General features: G+C 37.3%; 1 protein-coding gene and 1 long non-coding RNA gene across 5 annotated transcripts in view; both read left to right on the forward strand.

Annotated features, from left to right (window-relative positions):
• Positions 1-16,729, forward strand: part of thrb (thyroid hormone receptor beta) — a 27,567-nt gene extending 10,838 nt beyond the window's left edge. For 2 of the 4 annotated variants that reach the window (XM_058046779.2, XM_078791892.1), the window contains 7 exons: positions 7,080-7,180; positions 7,278-7,425; positions 8,672-8,877; positions 11,147-11,233; positions 13,246-13,392; positions 15,269-15,527; positions 16,479-16,729. In XM_058046779.2, coding sequence (XP_057902762.1) covers positions 7,080-7,180; positions 7,278-7,425; positions 8,672-8,877; positions 11,147-11,233; positions 13,246-13,392; positions 15,269-15,527; positions 16,479-16,720 — 1,190 coding nt within the window. In that variant the 3' untranslated portion in view covers positions 16,721-16,729. Of the gene's footprint in view, positions 1-3,941; positions 4,983-7,079; positions 7,181-7,277; positions 7,426-8,671; positions 8,878-11,146; positions 11,234-13,245; positions 13,393-15,268; positions 15,528-16,478 lie in introns of those variants that run through there. The other 2 variants (XM_058046775.2, XM_058046776.2) reach the window with 2 other exon arrangements.
• A 2,188-nt stretch (positions 16,730-18,917) lies between these two features.
• Positions 18,918-21,670, forward strand: LOC144899510 (uncharacterized). Its single transcript, XR_013627650.1, has 2 exons — positions 18,918-20,224; positions 20,413-21,670. It is a non-coding gene; the product is annotated as an uncharacterized LOC144899510 (long non-coding RNA).
• Positions 21,671-25,721: the final 4,051 nt, after the last annotated feature.

Below are 25,721 nucleotides of genomic sequence, written 5' to 3' on the forward strand. Positions count from 1 at the left end.
AAACAAGATTAGTACATGTCAAGGACGTCACCTCATTGAAAAGTTAAACTGGTATCAAGCCTTCTTTGCACACAGATTTGCCTCAAAGGGCCTGCCTGACAGCAGCTGTTCCGGGTTAATCACAGACACTTGCTACACACTCACACTGATCTTCAGCCAAGAAGTCAATAATTCCTTTATGGCTTCTGTAATACACATAGAATTGGACTTCAAATTCACAATCACTATTAGTACATTTACAGAGCATCATAAATGTCATATTTGCTATGCTAACATTAAACACATTCAACTCATCACACAGCAACTTAACACGCATGTTGATATTTACGCTTAGTAGGCAGACGCTCGGCATATTTGCACGCTAAACTGGGAAATGTACGCGAACCGTGGCAAAATGTGCCACATTTTTTACCTTAACCAACCTTTCGATATTTTAAAAATGGAGGTGAGCAATCGGCACACACATTAAACTCATCACACTGCAACTTAACACGCATGTTGATGTTTACGCTTCGTGGGCATGCCCCATTGAATATTCTGTTTGATTCTATGTAGACAAGAGATTGGAACATTCCTTTCCAGGTACACGATTGTTTTCGGAAAAGTAATTCGGAAAGATTCCATTCGGAAAGAGGAAAAACTATTAGTACTAATTACTATTAGTACATTTACAGAGCATCATAAATGTCATATTCGCTATGCTAACAGGGGTGTTGTGTAACAAAAACACATTAAAAACACAGCTGGATTCACGCAGTGTGTTAATAACACGACAAGACGCTCTGCATATTTATATGCTAACTGGGAAATGTACGCAAACCGGGGCAAAATCTTCCACATTTTCGACCTTAACCGACCTTTTGACCTTTTAAAAATGGAGGCGAGCAATCGGCAGACACATTAAACTCATCACACAGCAACTTAACACGCATGTTGACGTTTACGCTTTACTGGGCATGCCCCATTGACTATTCTGTTTGATTATATGTAGACAAGAGATTGGAATATTCCTTTCCATGTATACCATTGTTTACGGAAAAGTCATTTGGAAAGATTCCATTCGGAAAAACTATTAAACAAAGCAAACTATTATGCATCACATAATCAGTTCCCAGTTCCGCATGTCCAAAAGAAGTAGGAAGAAGCAAAGCTTATTAAATCCTACCCCTCCATCTGGTACTTTTACAATCAGTAACTGTTACATTTGTTCACTTCCTGCTTTCCATAATACAGTTTAAGGTTTTTTTTGTTTTGTTTTTTTTAATAATGTATGATTCCACATACTGAAATGCTATGGCTTTTTAACGTAGCCTAGCATATAAGTGTTTCAAATGTACTTCTTCCCTGATATCATATTTCTCATATTGGATGACATTTTTAGCTAATTGGTTATTTTTAGCCTTATGCATTTTTTAGCTGTTTGAAAATGAACTATATCAGTAAGTTGAAGTATTTGTGATTTTAGAAATAAGGAGTTAGTATGTTCTCTGTAGGCGGCATTATGAATTATCCTTACTGACCTTTTTGCAGTACATTTAGCGAGTGATGATTGCTTTTAGAGTTATTACAAGCCCATATTTCCACACAATAAGTAAGATATGGTAGAACCAGAGAGCAATAAAGAGTGTGGAGTGATTTCTGATTGAGAACAAATTTTGCTTTGTTCAATACTGAAATATTTCTGTTGTATATTTGTAATATGATGTTTCCAGCTCATATTTTTACACGGCAAGCAGAAGGAAACAAATGTTCTGTACTTCATCATAATCTGAGAAAGAATATTGATTGTCTCCAGCATGCAGACTACTAGCGACGCTGGCTTCAGATCAGTACAAACAGCAGGGTTTTCCGGTTTTCCAAGTTCACCATGTGCTCAGGCTCATCTACTTGTTGTTGTTGTCGTCCCAACTTGATGATCCATGTAGGCGTGGAGATGTTCTGCTGTTTTCGCAAACCTAAGACGATAAGAGCCGTCTGACGGATCAATTCTTTCTCCAACTGGGCTAGCAAAGCAATTAAAGCTTTAAGTTAGCGTTCTTTTTTGAAGATGATGTTGAAAAAAAGTCAGTGGTTATCACATGACCACACACCTTCAACGTTGCTCTATGGAACTAACATGGAAACATATAAGTAGAGGCCAGCAAAATTAGCATAAATCATTTTCATTGTACGTTTTCAATGTAGAATGGTGGTCTTAATGTCTTATATTTGTATTTCAGTTTGTTCATTTAGCTAATTTTATGCTTGAAAAATGTTTAATTGGGGGAAAATACGTACATTTGCCGAGGCATGCATCTGTTTTTGACTATTAGTCATATAAGTATATGTGTATATACATGTGAAAACAGTGATTATTATTATTATTTTTTTAAATGAATTCATTTGTGAAAAACCATGATAGAGTGAGGGATTTAAAGAGGGATGACAGTAATTAGTTAGTTCCTAGACCAGTGGTGTCCAAAGTGCGGCTTTTGGGACCATTTGCAGCTTGCATGTGTTTATTTTTTGGGTTTTTTTTTTTGTTTGCCTGCGGCACATAAAAATAAATAAAAATATAATATGACAAGAAAACACAGCAAAAATATGAAAATCAGCAGGAATTTTCCAAGAATAGAGTCAATAAATAAAGTAAATATAAATAAAGTCAAAATAAAAATAAAGTCAAAATCGAGAACTATTAACAAGAAAAAGTTATGCTTTACGAGCATAATGTCATCATATCATGAGAAAAATAAAAATGGAAAAAATGAAAAAAACTAAGCGTAAATAATGAAATAAACAAGTTACCATTTTTAACGCTGCCCCAAATATAAAATTATATCCGTGTACTGCAGTTTATTAATCAAGGTGGATATTTCTGAATGGACTTCCTGTTGGGTTAATTACGCCTAATGACATATCTCAATACATTATCTCACGTGCAGGGTGTCCCCAAACTCTGAACATACTGTATGATATGTACAATACACAGGAACCTTCTACATGCAATTAATAAATTTAATAGTTTTGAAAATTTCCAAAGTAATACAAAAAGTATATGATGTACGTATAATAAGGTAAATATTATGCCTAATAATGGCAATACCAGTGAAATAGAATGCAGATGGGAAATAATCTATTACTGAAGCATTTTAATGATTATAGATTACATATGACTCAAATTAAATAACTGCTAAAATGTGAAAAGTTATCAAAAGTTATCACATGATAGATGGTCTGCATGTCCTAAATGAGATGAACATTTTGATGTTGGAATGGTTTGGAAACGGCTGAAAACGTGGGCGTTGGAATTTAAAATGTTGGCGTGTAAAAATGGAAAATTATTGAAATGTAGAAATATTAGGGCTGTCGAATTGTTGCCATTTTAATTCAAATTAATCCATTTTCAAATTAACTCATTTAATCCCAATTTTTCAAAAATGTTCTTTTCATAAAATAAATAAATAAATAAATAATAACAATAATTACTATTATTATTATTATTATTACTATTTGTTATATTATTATTATTATTATTGTTTTATTCCCATAATATTATAATTTTTTTGCCAACCTAATATTACAAAAATTACTACTTTACTTTAAAAATTACCACATGTCGAATAACTTTATTTTGCCCTGTTTATTTCATATACTATTATGAGTTTTTAAAAATAATATTTTATGTTTACCAGTTTATTCTTTAAAATGTACATTTTATTCCTGCTGTATTTTCATTTATTTTGTTTTCATTTTCAATTATTTTATTACATCCTTTTTGTAAATGTTATTTGTGTAATTATGACATTATTCCCGTAATTTTTTTAATTTATTCTTGCAACATAACTTTTTCCGCAATCACCTTTTTTGTTTGGTTCTCATAATATTACCACTTAAAAATGTTCTTTTTTTTTCTTTAATATTTCTTTTTTTTTATTAATATTTCAACTTTATGCTACTTTTTAATAGTATGGCGTAATTCTTGTAGAATTATTGCTTTTTCCCGTTGCACAAATTTTTTTTCGTGTAAAATTACTGCAGATATTTGCTGTTGTTTTTTGTTTACTTTTTAAATCATATTTTTAGAATGTGCCGTGGACTAATAAAAAAACAGCAGCAATGGGGCCGCACTTTGAACACCCCAACAGCCGGAGTTCATCATTCTTAAAAAGTAAGAATTCCGTCGGAAATTCAGGAACGTTTTACCTCATTTCTTACATCAGAATCCTTGTTAACGGCTTTACCGTTTTCTGGAAGGTGGCTTTCTTTAGACGCGCTTTCCACTGGCTTGACGTTATTAGCCGGCATTTGCCACAGGTGCGACGGGCGAGGTCCTAATCTGTGACATCGCCGCGGTCCGCGGCACATCGAGGATTTGTAAGAGTGTAAGATTAGGGCTCGCTACGTCGTCATAAATCTCTGCGTCTCAATCCAGCCGTGGGGCGGCGGGTGGGCAGTCGCTTTGCTGTCGTCTGTGACTTCAAAAGTGGACATTCAGCTTAGTTTCTTTGTTGCTTTGTTTCCGAGTTGGCATTTTTCCAGACCGCTATATTTTTCTAAATTTTTGGAGATTCGATTTTTAATTTTAATTTATTTTTAATTAATTTTGATTAATTTAATTTAAATTAATTTTCAAGTAAATTCATTAGTATCTGTTTTTGTGGTGATGAATTATTGCATAGCCGACATGTACGAGATGTCTCACGCCGTGGTCGGAGAGTACGGCATTCAGGCTGGCGGAGAACACTGTCTGTATCAAGGTGAAGGACTCGGGTACGGACACTGTGAACCCCAACCGTTGCACCATCCGCCCTGCGGGGATCAGTCTTGGCCGTCGGGTCAGCACTACGCTTGTTTACACGGCGGCGCCCCTTCTGCTTTCAAGGGGGACTTCTGCAGCATGGAGGTTCCGCTAAATCCTTTCCATTTTCACCCGGAATATTTTCCGGACATGAAATCCGACCTCTCACACCTACAATGGATAGAAGGATCCCACAAGAAAGGTAGGAAATATACCTGGATACTGATTTGAAGTATAGGTTGTGTAATTTCTTTTTTTGGAAAAATTAGGCACGACTCCTCGATCAATGAATCAATGATGTCTGGGACTTTGAGTCCCGGCGTAAATCCAAGTCTGACGCCGTCATATGGCGGGGGTTCTTTTATTGATTGGATGGTTATTGATTGGCGACAGAAGGCTCATCATCGCCTCGCCACAAAACAATATTGATCGGACTCTTAACCGTTTGTAACTTGTACCATTCATAACGCCCAACGTACTCAACTGAATCCCAGCATGGAACACAATGTATGAGCCTTATTGGTTATTATTATGGTACATTAATATTATTTATTATTACATTATTACATTATGTATTTCATGAAACAGCCTGCATTTCAGCTTCGTAATATAGATGGAAAAAGCCCATCATTAGTATCAATTTTTTCTCTTTAAATAATGTTTTTTGCAATGTTTTTTTTTCATTTTTTTCAAAATAATTCAAAATTTTCAGTTTTTTTCTTGAAATTACACTTACACTTTATACTTATTTAAACTTTTTTAAACTTTTTGTTTTGTCTACATATTTTGATACATATTTTTTCAGTAATTTGTCAACTTTATGCTTTTTTTTTTTGCTTATGACAACTTTTCACACTTGATAATTGACTCAGTTGAATGCACGGGACCCTGTCTGTGTTGTCATGGTAACTGCTCAAAGCAAAGATCAAAACATTTCCGTCTTACCAACATCATAAATGTATAATAAATCAGTTATTGATTTGGAGAATTACGCAAGGAAATAAAAGAAATAAAAGCTGCAGTTTTACAAGAATAAAATCAAAAAATATTGAGAGAAAAAATTACTTTAAGGGAAAAAATAGGCAATTTTACAAGAATAAAATCAAAATATTGAGAGAAAAGAAAATTTACTTTAAGGAAAAAATGGCAATTTTACAATAATAAAATCAAAATATTGAGAGAAAACAATTTTACTTTAAGTGAAAAAATAGGCAATTTTACAAGAAAAAAAATCTAAATATTGAGAGAAAAAAATTACTTCAAGGGAAAAAATAGGCAATTGTACAAGAATAAAATCAAAATATTGATAGAAAAAACATTTACTTTAAGGGAAAAAATAGGCAATTTTACAAGAATAAAATCAAAATATTGAGAGAAAAAAATTCCCTTCACTTTTACAAGAATAAAATCAAAATATCGAGAGAAAAAATTACTTTAAGGGAAAAAATAGGCAATTTTACAAGAAAAAAATCAAAATATTGAGAGAAAAGAAAATTTACTTTAAGGAAAAAATGGCAATTTTACAATAATAAAATCAAAATATTGAGAGAAAACAATTTTACTTTAAGGGAAAAAAGAGGTAATTTTCCAAGAATAAAATCTAAATATTGAGAGTAAAAAATTACTTCAAGGGAAAAAATGGCAATTTTACAAGAATAAAATCAAAATATTGAGACAAAAAAATTACTTCAAGGGAAAAAATAGGCAATTGTACAAGAATAAAATCAAAATATTGATAGAAAAAACATTTACTTTAAGGGAAAAAAATAGGCAATTTTACAAGAATAAAATCAAAATATTGAGAGAAAAAATTTCCCTTCACTTTTACAAGAATAAAATCAAAATATTGAGAAAGAAAAAAATACTTTTAAGGGAAAAAATAGGCAATGTTACAAGAATAAATTCAAAATATTGAGAGAGAAAAAATACTTTTAAGGGAAAAAATAGGCAATGTTACAAGAATAAATTCAAAATATTGAGAAAAAAACAAATTACTTTAAGGGAAAAAATAGGCAATTTTACAAGAATGAAATCAAAATACTGAGATTTTTTTTTTAACTTTAAGGGAAAAATAAACAATTTTACAAGAATAGTTGTAGTTTTAGAAAAATTAGGTTACGGCAAAATTTCTTGTATTAAAGCCAAAATATTATGGGAATAAATTCACAATTTAAAGAAACAAAAATGACAAGAAAAAAGTTGAAATAGTTTATAAAAAAACAAAAAAAAAATCCAATGTATCCAAATGATGATATTCCTTACCCACTGAGCCATGAGTGATTTTTCTCCTCTTCCACAGGGTACATACCAAGTTACCTGGACAAAGACGAGCTATGTGTGGTGTGTGGGGACAGAGCTACCGGCTACCATTATCGCTGTATAACCTGCGAAGGCTGTAAGGTAACCAGCAAGTACCTGAATTTATTCACCAAAGTAAATACCCATTTGTGATGTGTTTCGGGTATTTCTGAGCATGTTGGCTGCCTTTCCCGTTTAGGGATTCTTTAGGCGGACAATTCAGAAAAACCTCAACCCGACCTACGCTTGTAAGTACGAGGGGAAATGTGCCATCGACAAAGTGACCAGAAACCAGTGCCAGGAGTGTCGCTTCAAGAAGTGTATATCGGTGGGAATGGCGACAGACTGTAAGTTTTATCACACATACGTTTACATACTATACTTTTAATACTACATTCAACAAAGACCAAGTATATAAGATGAAAGTAGTTGTTCAGTCAAGATGGAGGAATGGCACTAGTACTACTAGGTGAAACTCTACAATGGAGTACATACAGCGAGTTTTTCCAGGGCGCCAACATTCGAGCGTTTTTTTTTTAAATTTTTGTTAATTTCTGCAAATTGGGCTGCACGGTGGTAGAGTGGTTAGCCCGCAGGCCTCACACCTAGGAGATCCGAGTTCAATTCCACCCTTGGCCATCTCTGTGTGGGGTTTGCATGTTCTCCCCGTGCATGCGTGGGTTTTCTCCGGGTACTTCTGTTTCCTCCCACATTCAAAAAACATGTCTATGTCTAATAGTTTATTTAGTTTATGCTTGGAAAAAAACACTAAACTCATCACACAGTAACTTAACACTCCAAAGGTGTACCTAAAAATATACAAAGAAGTACCAATATGGGTTTTGAAGTTTCCCATTCTGCATTGTGTCTGAGCAAAGCAGGACATGCGGCATAGAAAGTGGTTAGTGCGCAGGCCACACAGCCAGGAGACCCGAGTTCAATTCCACCCTCAGTTTGCATGTTCTCCCCGTGCATGCGTGGGTTTTCTCCGGTTACTCCGGTTTCCTCCCACATTCCAAAAACATGTCTATGTCTAATAGTTTATTTAGTTTATGCTTGGAAAAAAACACTAAACTCATCACACAGTAACTTAACACTCCAAAGGTGTACCTAAAAATATACAATGAAGTACCAATATGGGTTTTGAAGTTTCCCATTCTGCATTGTGTCTGAGCAAAGCAGTTCATTGGAGGACATGCGGCATAGAAAGTGGTTAGTGCGCAGGCCACACAGCCAGGAGACCCGAGTTCAATTCCACCCTCAGTTTGCATGTTCTCCCCGTGCATGTGTGGGTTTTCTCCAGGTACTCCTGTTTCCTCCCACATTCCAAAAACATGTCTATGTCTAATAGTTTAGTTAGTTTATGCTTGGAAAAAAACACTAAACTCATCACACAGTAACTTAACACTCCAATGGTGTACCTAAAAAAATATACAAAGAAGTACCAATATGAGTTTTGAAGTTTCCCATTCTGCATTGTGTCTGAACTTGTGCCTGTTGTGAGAATTCAAAGCTACAATAAAAAGTCTGGTGCTTGTGTGTCTCAGCCAACATTACCGTAACATTACTGTATGTTTTGTCTTATCCCCATAGTGGTGTTGGATGAGGGCAAGAGGCTCGCCAAGCGGAAACTGATTGAGGAGAACCGCGAGCGCCGTCGCAAGGAAGAACTCCAGAAAACCGTGTGGGATCGACTGGATCCCACGCAGGAAGAGTGGGACCTGATCCACATGGTCACCGAGGCCCATATGGCCACAAACGCCCAGGGAAACCACTGGAAGCAGAAGCGGAAATTCTTGGTGAGATAATGGGTTTTTTTTCTCGTTGTCATTATTCAGCCATCACTGTTTTGTTTGCACTGCACCCCCCCGTCCCCCCACACCCCCCACACGCCATGCCCCTCCCACGACAGTTCCACTATTACCTGTGTTAATTTTGTCAATATGTCTTTGTTATATCCTTGTAGAGTGGGGAGAATTACCTGAATGATGGAGAAAAAAAAAGTGTGCTCTCAGCGCAGCAGCATTCCTTTATCATGAAACCTTTTATTCTTCACCTCTTTCTTGCCCAGCGTAGACACTAACATGAATAACTTGCTTTTTTTTTCACGCTTATTTATTTTTATTTTTTCATTGTTTGCTCGTTTGCCCGTACAGAAATTCACACAGCTTTTTGGACTAGCTCTTTTTCACTCTGTGGAAAGCATCATTTTCTGTCTGAATTGCAGTTCTCTCTCTCTCTCTCTCTCTCTCTCTCTGTCTGTCGAGCACTTGAGGGTTTTGTGGAGCTGCTTATGTTCAAACAGTGATACAGTAATCCCTCGTTTATCACGGTTAATTTGACAGTGATGAGTGAAGTTCTGCCACATAGAATTCATTCATTCATTTTCTAAAATTGCCGATTTTTTCCCTTAAAGTACATTTTTTTTCTCTCAATTTTTTTATTTTATTCTTGTAAAATTGCCTATTTTTTCCCTTAAAGTAATTTTTTTTCTCTCAATTTTTTGATTTTATTCTTGTAAAATTGCCCATTTTTTCCCTTAAAGTAATTACTGCAAATTTTTCCATTTTTTGTATTTGTAAACAAAAGGTACACCCTGGACTGGTGGCCAGCCAATCGCAGGGCACATATAGACAAACAACCATTCACACTCACATTCATACCTATGGACAATTTGGAGTCGCTAATTAACCTAGCATGTTTTTGGAATGTGGGAGGAAACCGGAGTACCCGGAGAAAACCCACGCATGCACGGGGAGAACATGCAAACTCCACACAGGGTGGAATTGAACCCGGGTCTCCTAGCTGTGAGGTCTGCCGCTAATCACTAGTTCGCCGTGCAGCCCCCACATAGAATTCCTTATATTAAAATTGAATATTTTCATCGTTGGATCATAGGAAACCACCTTCTAAGTATAATTATTAGAGCCCTCTAGACATTAAGTAACACCCCTATAGTCACCTTTACACTCATATGACCCAATATTCATTTATTCATTTTCTACCGCTTTTCCTCACAAGGGTCGCCGGGGTGCTGGAGCCTATCCCAGCTGTCTTTGGGCGACTGGTGGCCAGCCAATCACAGGGCACATATAGACAAACAACCATTCACACTCACATTCATACCTATGGACAATTTGGAGTGGCTAATTAACCTAGCATGTTCTTGGAATGTGGGAGGAAACCGGAGTACCCGGAGAAAACATGCAAACTCCACACAGAGATGGCCGAGGGTGGAATTGAACTCGGGTCTCCTAGCTGTGAGGCCTGCGCGCTAACCACTAGACCACCATGCAGCCCCCACATAGAATTCCTTATGTTAAAATTTAATATTCTCATCGTTGGATCATAGGAAACCTTCTAAATATAATTATTAGAGCCCTCTAGATATTAAGTAACACCCCTATAGTCACCTCTACACTCGTATAACCCAATATAATAGACATAATAAGAGTCATTGGGTGACTTTGTTGTTGTTCTGTACAATAATTCCTTCTTTACCGACACCTCACAATGTCTTTGAATGCATCATACAAGGTGGGCCAAAAAAATTGACAACATTTTAAAAGCAACTAGCTTGAAAACTATTAAGTTTAGCTCAATGAAAGTGAACAGTTTAGGCGTTTATTATGGGAGCGATTTCATAAGCACACTGCCTGTGACAAAACATTAAATATTAAATATTCATCTGCTTATATACATTCAGTGAAAATTGGAGGTTATTTCAAGAATTGCCCAAATTATTGGCCTGGGGAATTATGTTTTGGGGACACTTTTATGCTTGAAAATACTTCATTTGGGCAAAAAAAAAAATGTCACACTTCTAAACGAATAATAGGCTGCGTTCAATCACAAAATTGATGATCAATTTTAAAAATTTTAAAAGCCGCGAAATTGGAAGTGCAAAAGTGTCGAGGGATTACTGTCCACATCTTAAGCTTCTGTCCTCATCTGTTTTATATCTTGCACAATCTTTTATCTGTCTTTTGTTTTAACATGTGTTCTTTTTAGTTAGCTTGCTCCAGGTTCTCCATTGAAACTTCACAATTCCTGTTGATTATCCAACAGGTCGAGGAAACAATGCTTCTTAATGAAATAACATGTAATTTATTCTATACTTCTGACCAGAGTGCAGCAGGGGTGAAGGAAACTAAGGTATGACTTACCACGTGCGGTCGTTTTACACAGTACAGTGGCGTCCCCGTTACTCGTCGGCCAACAGCAAATAAATGCAAATAATTGAGATAATGTCTAATTTTGACACTTTATTAAAGCCTGGCTATGCTAGCTCGCGCGTCCCCCCTCCAAACTCCCGATTTCTTATCAGTATTTGCAATAAAAGTGATCCTCCACTTTCTCTCTTTAATTGCTGTTGTTCACTCGTGACAAAGGAAGCCATCAAGCTAAATGCATACAGTGAAGTAAACAGCAAAGATTTACTAAAAGCATTTTTTATTATGAAATGTAAAGATACTCACCGCTAATGAAGGATTATGTAGCCAGGGGTGTCCAAACTTTTTCCTTTAAGGGCCACTTTGTGAAAAAATCAAAGAATGTGTCTTTGGTTTTTTTTACATATATAAAAAATATATTTAAAAAAATATGTAGGTGAAAAATCATTATTATCATTTTTTTCTGTTTAAATTATGTTTTTTGCATTTTTTTCTTTTTTTTTTTCCAAAATAATTCAAAATTTACATATTTTTCTTGAAATTGTATGTCTTTTTTTATTCCCATATTTTATTTATACTTTTTTGGGGGACTCTTTGTTTTGTCTCTCATTATATTTTGATACATATTTTTTCAGTAATTTGTCAACTTTATGCTTCTAAAAAAAGTTTTTTCCTCAGAATATGACAGCTTTATTCCAGTTAAGTGACATATTTTTTCTCGTGATATTATTACTTCTTCAAAAAAACTTTTTTTCTCATAATATTATGATTTTATTCCTATAATATTTTGAGTTTTTTCTTGTTGTATTATAGCTTTTTCCAACCTCATTTTCCAAAATAAGCAACTTTATTAGTTTTTATTTTTTATGTTTTTTTATGCATCTAAAAATTGTTTTTTTCTCAGAATATAACAGCTTGATAATTTTTTTATTCTCTGAATATTACAACTTTTTCACAATGTCATTTTCCAAAATGTGCATCTTCATTCTTTGTTTTGTCTTGCTTCTCATAAAAATAATTTTTAATATTTAAGCTTTATGCTTCTAAAAATTAGCCATTTTTTTCTCTGAATTTTTTTCTCAACAAATTACCTTTTTTACTATAACATCACAATATTATGAATTTATCATTATTATTTATTGTTACTAGTTCATTTTTTCTGTTGTGCAGTGGACCAATAAAAACCCACTGTGGGCCCGTAATGGCCCCTGGGATGCACTTTGGACACCCCTGGTTGAAGCCTTTAGTTTAGTCATCAGGCTTGCGCTACAACCAAGCTTGGGTCTGTTCCTAGCGGGGGGAGTATACGATTTTCCATCATATATTAAGTTACAGTAAAAAAATAAATACATTCGACCAAAATCTGAAATTTTGCCGGCACGTGAATGTGCGGGGATCCACTGTACATGTGTTAATAATAATAATACATTTATTGGTATATATCGTCTATAATACTCTATGTGTACATGAAACTATAGACATGAATGAATGCATCAGTTAATGTACACTACAATGGGGAAAATAAGTATTTCATCTGATTTTGTAACTATAATAACATACACCTGTTACCACCATGGGCAAGACCAAAGAGCCGACATCAAAGACAAGATTGTAGACCTGCACAAGATAGAAATGAGAAAGGACGGTGGGGTAAAAATGATTTTGAGGAAGGTAAGGGAGCAGCACGTAATAATAACAAAGGAGCCGGTTGATGATGTCAAGGGAGTTGGGAGCACCGTCAGCAAGAACAGCATTAGTAAGACATTTTATTGTAAAGGGTTGAGATCCTGCGGTGTCGGAACATTTGACATGAAAACACCTGAATGAATCCTGCAAGGCTTGGGAGCCAAAATTGAACTCTTTGGCATCAAACGGACTTATTTTCCTCATTGTTTACATAGTAGAATATCAAGTCTTTAGCGTTTAACAAGTGTTCATGCTAGTTGATATTGTTTGTATTTGCGTACACATTACATTTCCTTCTTTTCTTTGCAGCCTACCAATATTGGTCACTCATCGACGGTGAATAGCTCTGAAGGAAACAAAGTGGACTTAGAGGCTTTCAGCCAGTTTACAAAAATTATCACCCCTGCCATAACCAGAGTGGTGGACTTTGCCAAAAAACTACCTATGTTTTGTGAGGTATGTGCCACCGTCACGTTATCATTTTGTAACCAAGAACGTTATTGTTTACATTCGCGGAAAATTGCATGCGCTTCCATTTGCCAAATGTTATATTTTGGTTTGAATTTTACCGCACATTAACGTAAAAACTACACAGTTTTATTACATTGCTTAGGATTTTCGTAATGCTAATTATTTTTGATGTTTTTTTCCGTAAATTAACCGTGTCCCAGAAGCACTTGTGTAGCCGTAATTCTACCTCAACCAAGAGAGCGGGTCTTCAGAACATCACCTTACGTGTTGGAATACATCTTTCTAAACAATGAACCATAGATGCTGGCTGCACGAGTGACGCCACAACCATAGGACATGTTGGAATTTTTCTTGCCCAAAATGAACCACAGCTCATCGGTGCCAGCAACACCTGTCAGAGTCGGACTCTACCACCGCCAAGAGAGTGGATATTCTGAATGTCACAGTCCATATTGGAATTTATCTTTCCCCGATGCCAGCAGCATTCGTGCAGCCCCAGACCATGATGCTACCACCATCAAGGGAGCGGCGCTTTAGAATGTCACATTACATGTTGGAAGTCATTTTTACCGTAAATGAACGCCGTCCCCGGTACCGGAAGCACTCGTGTAGCCGCAGACCTTGACACTACCACCACCAAGAGAGCGGGTTTTCAGAACATCACCTTACGCGTTGGAATACATCTTTCTAAACAATGAACCATAGATGCCGGCTGCACGAGTGACGCCACAACCACAGGACATGTTGGAATTCATCTTGCCCAAAAATGAACCACAGCTCATAGGTGCCAGCAACACAGTCCATATTGGAATTAATCTTTCCCCGATGCCAGCAGCACTCGTGCTGCCTCAGACCATAATGCTACCACCATCAAGGGAGCGGCGCTTTAGAATGTCACATTATATGTTGGAAGTCATTTTTACCGTAAATGAATGGCGTCCCGGAAGCACTCGTGTAGCCGCAGACCTTGACACTACCACCACCAAGAGAGCGGGTTTTCAGAACATCACCTTACGCGTTGGAATACATCTTTCTAAACAATGAACCATAGATGCCGCCTGCACGAGTGACGCCACAACCACAGGACATGTTGGAATTCATCTTGCCCAAAAATGAACCACAGCTCACAGGTGCCAGCCACACTTGTGCAGCCGCAGAGCCGGACGCTACCACCGGCAGGGGAGTGGCTCTTGAGAATGTCACGGTAGATGTCGGAATTCATCTTTCCCGAAAATGAACCACAGTTTTTCAGTGTTGGCAGCACTCGTGCAGCCGCAGACCCTTGACGCTACAACCACCAAGACATTAGCTCTTGTGTGTGTAGTGTTATTACATTTCTCATGATTTTCTACAGTTTTGCATTTTTCGTCATGCTAATTCTTTTTTATGTTTTTTTCAACCGATTCAAATCATTCCAACGCCATTCCAACATTCACCTCAATCAAAACATTCCGGTTATCAATTTTCCACATTCCAAAAAATTTCAAAAAATTGCATTATATGTACTTTTTGAAAATAAAAACACTTTTTTAAAAATCTTTACTTTATTTGCCTTTTATTTAACCTACAAATGTGTCGGATTAAACAATACAAAAAAAACGAAAACACTGTTTTACATGAAAATTCATTCAGTTTTGCGTTTTTCCTAATGCTAATTCCTGTGGAATTTTGACGACTTCCACATTTTTCAAATGATTCACATTCACCAGATTCAAAACAAACGGTTTCTGAAATTCCGCATTTTCCATGACGAAATTTCAATTTTTTTTTCCAGTTTTACGTGTCTCACATCCCCATTCAAAGACATGCAGACTCAGTTTTCCAACTCAGATTCCTAACGTCTTTGTCTTGTCTTCTCCAGCTGCCATGTGAAGACCAGATCATCCTGCTGAAAGGCTGCTGCATGGAGATCATGTCCCTGCGAGCTGCTGTTCGCTACGATCCGGAGAGCGAGACCCTCACATTAAACGGAGAGATGGCGGTCACGCGAGGTCAGCTTAAGAACGGAGGCCTGGGCGTCGTGTCGGATGCAATTTTCGATCTCGGCGTATCCCTGTCGTCTTTTAACTTGGATGATTCCGAGGTGGCTCTTCTACAGGCGGTCATTCTGCTTTCATCTGGTGAGTTAGCGTTTGGAAAATATCATAGACGTGTTGTTGATCATTAAAATCATCCGTTATTACGATATTTTGGCTGATATCACACTTCTTTTACATGCACCCCAGTTTTCATGGCCATTGTTTTTTTGTTGGGAATTTTTGCTAATATTTAGCATTGATTTTCATACGTGTTTCGATTTCTGTACAATATTGCACAGAACATTACAATAAGGCTTCGCTCATCACATTTTTCAAAAATTAATCATCAATCAATAAATCATTCTCATTGGGTAAAGGTCACTATAGGGGTGTTATATTTCATTTGAAAGATCGGAAACAGGTTTTTCCATTTATTCCATTTATAAATTAAAAATCCGACAAAACTTGCGGTTGTTTCTGAACCAATAAATCGCACTTACTGAGGGATTATTGTTGTATGGAACTATGAAATGAAATTACCAGGAATCAATCAGGGTTTTATGCTCCCAATTTCAATATCGATCATCCAAGACTAGCCACGTTTAGGAGTTTTTCCTATTTCCGAATGTCCTTTCCGAAAACAATGATATATACGGAAAGGAATATTCCAATCTCTTGTCTACATGCGCCGCTATAATCAAACAGAATAGTCAACAGGGCATGCCCAGTAAAACGTAAACATCAACATCACGTGATACCGACTTCGCCGAGTTTTTCTTTCACTTGTTGGAATAACACAGCTGGAATAGGTGCAGAGTCTCGAAATTCTGTGTAGGTTATTGTGTGTAGCTGCTCTATAGGAGTCCATTGCGGGTTTATTGCCAGGTATGATCAAACACATACTAGAAATATTTTCCGAAAGTGCAGTCTGATTGTTTTTCCTAAAAGTCCAAGATGTGATTGAATGTTTTCCAAAGCTAACATTCCTTTGGTGGAAGCAAAGATAAGACATTCCCAACTCTCTTATCCTTGTTTTTTTTTTTTTTTTCTCAGATCGACCGGGTTTGAGTAGCGTGGTGCAAATCGAGCGATGCCAAGAGGAGTTCCTGTTGGCGTTTGAACATTACATCAACTACCGCAAACACAAGCTAGCTCACTTCTGGCCCAAGCTGCTCATGAAGGTGACTGACCTGCGAATGATCGGCGCCTGCCATGCCAGCCGATTCCTTCACATGAAAGTCGAGTGTCCGACCGAGTTATTCCCACCGCTCTTCCTGGAGGTCTTTGAGGACTGACCGGGTGGATTTTAAATGACATTTTTTTGCGTGTGCATGTACTGTATGTGTGTGTGCCTCCGTCACCACGTGGACACCCAAACGCGGGTCTTTCGACGCCACCCTCGGATAAGCACGACCGAATGTCACAGCATTCCGTAGCTTACCAGTATTCTGTGGTTTCAGTTTTTTCACTTTTACTTTGTTGTTGTTGTGATCTCACCCTGACGTCACCGATCTCGCCGATTGGTCGAAATGCATTGCTGATTGGACATTACGGGAAAAACGGTCATACGGTGATACCTCAGTTTTCGTTCAACGGGTACTTCCCAAAAAAAAACCAGATCTATCAAAAGTGAGTACACCCTCCTCACATTTCAGCAACCATTTCTTTACAACTTTGTCACCCAGGAGGAAGTAAACGTAGATAAACCTTAGACCATGACGCTACCACCGCCATGGGAGAAGATATTCGGAATGTTTCCCCGATGACAGCAGCACTCGTGCAGCCTCAGACCATGACGCTACCACCACCAAGGGAGAAGATATTCGGAATGTCACAGTACATATTGGAATTCAACTTTACCCGATGCCAGCAGCACTCGTGCAGCCCAAGACCATGACGCTACCACCGTTAAGGGAGAAGATATTCGGAATGTCACAGTACATATTGGAATTCAACTTTACCCGATGCCCGCAGCACTCGTGCAGCCCCAGACCATGACGCTACCACCACCAAGAGAGAAGATATTCGGAATGTCACAGTACATATTGGAATGAATCTTTCCCCGATGCCCGCAGCACTCGTGCAGCCCCAGACCATGACGCTACCACCACCAGGGGAGAATGTCACATTATATGTTGGGAATAATTTTTTACCGTAAATTAACAGCATCCTGGAAGCAACAATGAACCATACAGGAACCATGCACGAGTGACGCCACTACCACAGGACATGTTGCCCCAATGCCAGCAGCACTCGTGCAGCCCCAGACCATGACGCTACCACCACCAAGGGAGAGAAGCCCTTTAGAATGTCGCATTACATTTTGGAAATCATTTTTACCGTAAATTAACCATGTCCTGGAAGCACTCATGCAGCCCCAGACCATGACGCTACCACCACCAAGGGAGAATGCCACATTATATGTTGGGAATAATTTTTTACCGTAAATTAACAGCATCCTGGAAGCAACAATGAACCATACAGGCCGGCTGCACGAGTGACGCCACTACCACAGGACCTGTTGCCCCAATGCCAGCAGCACTCGTGCAGCCCCAGACCATGACGCTACCACCACCAAGGGAGAGAAGCCCTTTAGAATGTCGCATTACATTTTGGAAATCATTTTTACCGTAAATTAACCATGTCCTGGAAGCACTCATGCAGCCCCAGACCATGACGCTACCACCACCAGGGGAGAATGTCACATTATATGTTGGAAATAATTTTTACCGTAAATTAACCGCATCCTGGAAGCAACAATGAACCATACATGCCAGCTGCACGAGTGACGCCACTACCACAGGACATGTTGCCCCAATGCCAGCAGCACTCGTGCAGCCCCAGACCATGACGCTACCACCCCCAGGGGAGAAGCCCTTTAGAATGTCGCATTACATTTTGGAAATCATTTTTACCGTAAATTAACCATGTCCTGGAAGCACTCGTGCAGCCCCAGACCATGACACTACCACCCTCAGGGGAGAAGCCCTTTATAATGTCGCATTACATTTTGGAAATCATTTTTACCGTAAATTAACCATGTCCTGGAAGCACTCGTGCAGCCCTAGACCATGACGCTACCACCCCCAGGAGAGAAGCCCTTTAGAATGTCGCATTACATTTTGGAAATCATTTTTACCGTAAATTAACCATGTCCTGGAAGCACTCGTGCAGCCCCAGACCATGACGCTACCACCACCAGGGGAGAGTCCCTTTAGAATGTCACATTACATGTTGGAAATCCTTTTTAATTAACTGCGTCCCGGAAGCACTCGTGTAGCCGCAGACCGTAATGCTACCACCACCAAGAGAGCGGGTCTTCAGAACATCACCTTACGTGTTGGAATATATCTTTCTAAACAATGAACCATAGATGCCGACTGCACGAGTGACGCCACTACCACAGGACATGTTGGAATTCATCTTTCCCCAATGCCAGCAGCACTCCCGAAAAAAAGGAAAAAGAACCACAATTTCTCAGTGATGGCAGCCGCAGACCCTTGACGCTACAACCACCAAGACATTAGCTCTTCAGAACGTTGGATTTCATCTTGCCTGAAAATGGACCTCAGCTCCATGGTGTAGGCAGCACTCGTGCAGCTGCAGCCAGTGACGCTACCACCACCAAAGGGAGCAGCAATTCCGAATCAGCTCTTCACATGTCATCTTTCCCCACAAAATGAACCTGCAGCTCTCCGGTGCTGGCGGCACTCGTGCACTCAACCACCACCATGCTTGACGGTAAGCAAGACACGTTGCTACCTTGCTACTTGCTTGTGTTTTCAGACAATTTCCCATCAACTAAACTACATCTTATGCTCCATTCAGAAGAGATGCTGTCATGGAAACGGTTGCTAAAGTGTAGGAGTTGTGCTAACCTACAATATTGACAATGTTTAGTAATAATACAAAGGTTTTTGTCTTTAAACATTTAAAAAAAAATACACAAAATGACAAAAGTGGATGGCTAAACTGCTGTTCAACGATACCGGGGTCATGTGACTCGGTAGTTTTCAAGGTCTCTGGCGAAGACGTGTTCAATTTCATTCTCAATTTCATTCTACAGTCATGGTTGTATGTTGAGGTATTCATAGGGGACGGTAAATGTACTGTTATTCAAGCTGTACACCATCATTTGTAGTATTTAAGCCGTACCGGACAATAAGCCCCACAGGTCCGCAACATAAAATGCCATATTGTGTAATGTGCACGAGTGCACCAGGTAGCTCTTTATGTTACAGGAACCAATGATCGAAGAAAAAAAAATGGGTTAATTCATCACACAGCAACTTAACACTCAAAAGGATAGCTAAGATATATAGCCTCTGTCCACCAGAGGGAGCCTTCAACATTTGACAGGGAAGTTACTTGTTATTCCTAATGAATACAGGAGCCAATGATCGAAAGAAAAAAATATGGGTTAAATCATCACACAGGAACTTAACACTCAAAAGGATAGCTAAGAAATATAGCCTCTCTCTACCAGAGGGAGACTTCAACATTTGACAGGGAAGTTACTCGTTATTCCTAATAAATACAGGAGCCAATGATCGAAGAAAAAAATGGGTTAATTCATCAGACAGCAACTTAACACTCAAAAGGATAGCTAAGAAATATAGCCTCTCTCTACCAGAGGGAGACTTCAACATTTGACAGGAAAGTTACTCGTTATTCCTAATAAATACAGGAGCCAATGATCGAAGAAAAAAATGGGTTCATTCATCAGACAGCAACTTAACACTCAAAAGGATAGCTAAGAAATATAGCCTCTGTCCACCAGAGGGAGCCTTCAACATTTGGCGTCTCTGGTTCAGTGACAGGGAAGTTACTCGTTATTACTAATAAATACACAAACCAATGATCGAAGAAAAAAAATATGGGTTAAATCATCACACAGCAACTTAACACTCAAAAGGATAGCTAGGAAATATAGCCTCTGTCCACCAAAGGGAGCCTTCAACATTTGGCGTCTCTGGTTCAGGGACAGACAGGGAAGTTACTCGTTATTCCTAATAAATACAGGATCCAATGATCGAAGAAAAAAATATGGGTTAAATCATCACACAGCAACTTAACACTCAAAAGGATAGCTAAGAAATATAGCCTCTGTCCGCCAGAGGGAGCCTTCAACAGACAGGGAAGTTACTCGTTATTCCTAATAAATACAGATGACTTCATATTGATGTATCAGGATACACCCGGCATTCCATAACAATATTCCATAACAATATCTAATATCAATATCTGCTTTATTTTTGTCCAAGCGCTTACAAATACAGCACATTTATTTATGTATTTTTTTTTACTAACTTGACCAAAGTAATATCCAACACGACAGATCACAGATTAACTACATCTCCAAATTAACTTCCGTGGGACCGCCTCCAGTATTGCTTCCTCGCATGCCTTGTGGCAGTGGTTTTGTATCAAGTTGCTACTCTTACATGTTTAGAGTTCATGTTGTGAATTCCGAGCATAAAAATTGTACAATACACATATAAGGCATTCGGATGACAAATGTGGGGGAATGATATGTAGTATTCTACCCCGGTCACTAGGGGTCAGTAATGTTACTGTAATGTTGGGTGAGACACAACATGAGCAACAGGCTTTTATTGCGGGTTTGAATGATGTCACAACACCAGTACTGTTGCAGCTGTAGCTCACGTCAAGCTAAAACTCAACTCTGAACCCTCCGACGTCACTTCCTGTCCACCCGTCACTCACTTCCTCTAGCACCGGAACACATTTGGTAATGGTTTAATTTCATTTGAACATGCATCAGATTACAATTGAATGCATCCCATAATCAGTTCCCAGTTCCACATGTCCAAAAGGAGTAGGAAGAAGCAAAGCTTATTAAATCCTACCCCTCCATCTGGTACTTTTACAATCACTAACTGTTACATTTGTTCACTTCCTGCTTTCCATATTACATTTTAAGTTTTTTTTTTGCGGCAACACAAGTCTTATTTACGGTTTAAATGCCACCAAATCACATTATGATATATATTCTGCCACTTTTCTTGTATTTTTCATGGCCTTAACACAAATCCCAAAATTTCGATTTCCGAGTGATGCAAAACATGACAACAAATAATCAGAATCAGATCTTCCTCAGAATTGGTACTTACGGAAACCCTGAGTTCTCATATTTGGGCTACGATATTGTGTAATAGGGATGTAAACGCCAATATAGGGGTGCTATTTCATGTCTAGAGGGCTCTAAAAGTGAATTTCAAAGGGTTTACTGTACACTTGTGGGGCATTTCAAGTGTTTTGTGCCAGAATTGATGATGTTTTTGTGTTTGTATACCAGGATATACTTTACTGGTGCAATGGAAAATATTCCCATTCAACATTTGGGTGTCTTCTTGTGTAAGATGCTACCAAGAAAATGTGAAGAATATTTTAGATTATCCTCTCGGACCTTTTCTTTTTAACATTTGGACGCGATTGTTTAGAAATCATTGATTGTTGTTTTTTTTTACATCACAAATGTAGCATTGACCTTCTAGTTTTTTTGACGGCAGACACCAATATATGTACTACATACTGTAATGCTTGCAGAGGCAGCGTTGGCAACAACAACAACAACAACAACAACACAACCTTCAACCTTGGCTTGCTCACCAAGAAAAGCTCAGAACCTGAAAAAATATGAACTGGTCATAATGGGACAAAAAAAAGATGAGAGACAAAACACAACAAGACATTTTATAAAGTAACAACAGAAAAACAAGCGAGGCCCACAGAGGTGGCTGGGGCGGAGCAACAAGGCTGGCAGGAAGTAGAGGAAAAACAGGAGTGGGGGGTGGGGGGTGTAGAAGCTGCTAAGAAGATATGTATATACATATATGTGTATATACTATATATATGTATGTATGTATACGTATGTATGTATACATATGTATGTATACGTATGTATGTATATATGTATGTATACGTATGTATGTATGTATATATGTATGTATACGTATGTATGTATGCATACGTATGTATGCATACGTATGTATGTATATATGTATGTATACGTATGTATGTATGTATGTATATATGTATGTATACGTATGTATGTATGTATGCATACGTATGTATGCATACGTATGTATGCATACGTATGTATGTATGTATGTATACGTACGTACGTATGTATGTATGTATACGTACGTAGGTATGTATACGTACGTATGTATGTATACGTACGTATGTATGTACGTATACGTACGTAGGTATGTATACGTACGTATGTATGTATACGTACGTATGTATGTACGTATACGTACGTAGGTATGTATACGTACGTATACGTACGTATGTATGTATACGTACGTATACGTACGTATGTATGTATGTATACGTACGTATGTATGTATACGTACGTATGTATGTATACGTACGTACGTATGTATGTATACGTATGTATGTATGTATGTATACGTACGTATGTATGTATACGTATGTATGTATACATATGTATGTATACGTATGTATGTATACGTACATATGTATACATATGTAGTATGTATGTATACATATGTATGTATGTGTATATTTTTTATCTAGTTTTATCGAGTTTTAGTTTTATCTGGTAAATATATGCCTTTTTCTTCTAAATGTATAACTTTATTCGTAGTATTTCCTTTTCCTATGTGGCCCCATTACTCATAGTTTTTTTCTTTTCTAAATAATAATTAATTTACCCAAAAGCTAAACAGTTTTATGATTTGACATTTTTACACAAAACCTAAAGTGGCAGCAGGTGTACCTGGTTGCCCCGCCCTGCCCCGCCTCTCCCCGCCCCGCCTTGGAAGTACAGGAATCTGTGTAGGAAATTCCAAAACAAATCAGTCGGAGGAAGAAGTATAAAATAAAAGACAGGACAGCAGAGGATCTATTGTATTTCTATCTAGACAGTATCGGGGTCAGGACCGTCCCACCCGTTGAGCCGCCTTGGAGTGGACTCTTCCAGTCTTCTCCCAAGTGTGTCGCTGTTTTTTTATCGATGAGCTGCAATGTGGATCCAAACGAGGTGTGAAATGTGAAGCATGTTTTTGCAACGTCTCTCCTCTCTCAACGTGTGTCCAATATTGTTGCTGATGCTGCGTTCTTCTCCTTGTGGTTTCATTTCTGCCTGTGTCAAAGCAATATGGACTTGTTGCATTCTTTCAACCACATGGACCTCAAAACGTGTACACATTGGAATAAATGCACAGACAATCACCGTTTGGCAAAGGAAGCAGGGGTCCGAGTCTGGAATTTATTCACCTTCTTGATCTTTTCATGTGTTTGTGTTCTACTTCATTGTTGCTCCCTACCTACATGGGAATATTGTAAACATTATTTATTTTACATTGATATCCATATTAAAAAATTATACATATTAAATATATACCGTATTTTTAAAATACCATTATTTAAAAAAATATGTACTCTTTACTATATTTACTTTATAATATATACAATATATATAACAGGAACTATTTTAAGTTTATATAGTAATATATTTAAACAAAGTGAACATATTAAAGTTATACTATTAATATTTACACAGATATCCATATTAAAAAATGATACGTATTAAATATATACAGTATTTTAAAAATACCATTATTTAAAAAATATTTTATGTATAATTTGTATTCTGTATAATATATACAACTATATGTAGACTATACAAATGTATATATTTCATATAATGTAAAATAGAAAAATAATTTTTTGTAAAAGTCATGGACTGTTCACATAGAAACATAATTACATAATTGTTCACTATTTCTATATAGTTTATAATACATTTTTTAAAAGTATATATTATAATAGGATTAAAAAACTATTAATTTTATATACATTTTATTTCATTCCCCTTCCTTTAAAATAAAATAACTGTTCCAATAAAAAAATCTTTGTTTTTTATAACTATTCAAAGTTAATATAGTAATATATTTAAACAAAGTGAACATTAATAATAAATAATAAAGTTATACTATTAATATTAACACATTAAGGGGCGTGCTTGCCAAATGCAGTGTTCGTTTTATCCAGCAGAGGGCGATAAAGCTACACCTCATAGATGATGGTTGAGTCCATTAGTTTAGTCACATTTATGTATGATAGTTGATTTTGACATGTGAAGAACCGCTGTAGTTGCTTGTTTTAATTTGTTGATATGGTAAAAAAAAACAACTTTTCGTTTTATTTGTTTGATGACACAATGGGAATTGCACTTTTGTAACGTCTATCTAACGTTTATGTTAATATTATTAGTCCTATGGACTAATATGGACGACAGAGTGTTAATGAGCTAACTGCTCAATGCTAATGTATTGCGAGGTTAAGCTAATTAAACACGGGTATCTTTGAGTGCAACAATCGACACCAGAACCCGCCTCTAATTGTCTAATGGCCAATAGGATTAGCAGATAATTATCCCACCTGACCGGAAATGTCACGATAGGAAGTTACTATATGGCTCAATCACATGGAAAGTGTCATTGTTTGTGGTGGAGATGATTTCAGTGTAACACCAAACAGTTAGCATTAGTCTCTACCGAACAATGGCGACTCACTACTTTTGTCGTGGTTAACAAGCAAGGCCAATTGTTCCCAGAGTGATTTTTTTTAATCGATTGATTACGTAATGTGGAAATTTAATTGTGCTATCTAATCAACGTATTTACGTGCATTTAAAAAGGCTACGTCAAAAGAACTCATGTACGTTTTTAAATGTTTTAAAAGCCTTAAATAGGAGAATATTCACAAGAACTTCACCCACACTACAAACGTCCATCAGGTTGGAAGAGGAAACGACGCCATCTGCTGGAATCCTCCAGTAAGTACAAAGACTTACTTAGGTAAGAACGCTAACATGACTGTACTGTTTACTAGTAATGTTTACTAGTAATGTATATTATATCGGTCACAGTAGCCACGTATACATGGACCCGAATATTCCAATTGCATTAGGTTTATTTGCTGAAAGGGAAAGTATTGAACCTTTCCCAGGAGTGGAATATTCATTTTACTTTTTGCGTTCTTCTTCGTGGTGTTTTTCTTCTTCTGTTGTTTATTGGCGGTTGGCAAGCAGCTTTCGTGTGCATTACCTCCATCTGTGGAACAGAATCTAAACCCTTCTATACTTTCTTCACAAGTCCAGTTTTATTAAAATGGAATATATATATATCTATATAAACCATGTCCCGAGTTTAATCATAATATATTATAATATATTATTATAATATAGTTATTAGCATGATTGAATTAGAATCTCTTCCTGTTTACATTTATCCCGGATGA

This window comes from Doryrhamphus excisus, linkage group LG7 (genome assembly GCF_037039965.1).
Source record: "Doryrhamphus excisus strain RoL-2023G ecotype Guam linkage group LG7, RoL_Dexc_Guam_v1.1, whole genome shotgun sequence".
Lineage (NCBI taxonomy): Eukaryota > Metazoa > Chordata > Actinopteri > Syngnathiformes > Syngnathidae > Doryrhamphus > Doryrhamphus excisus.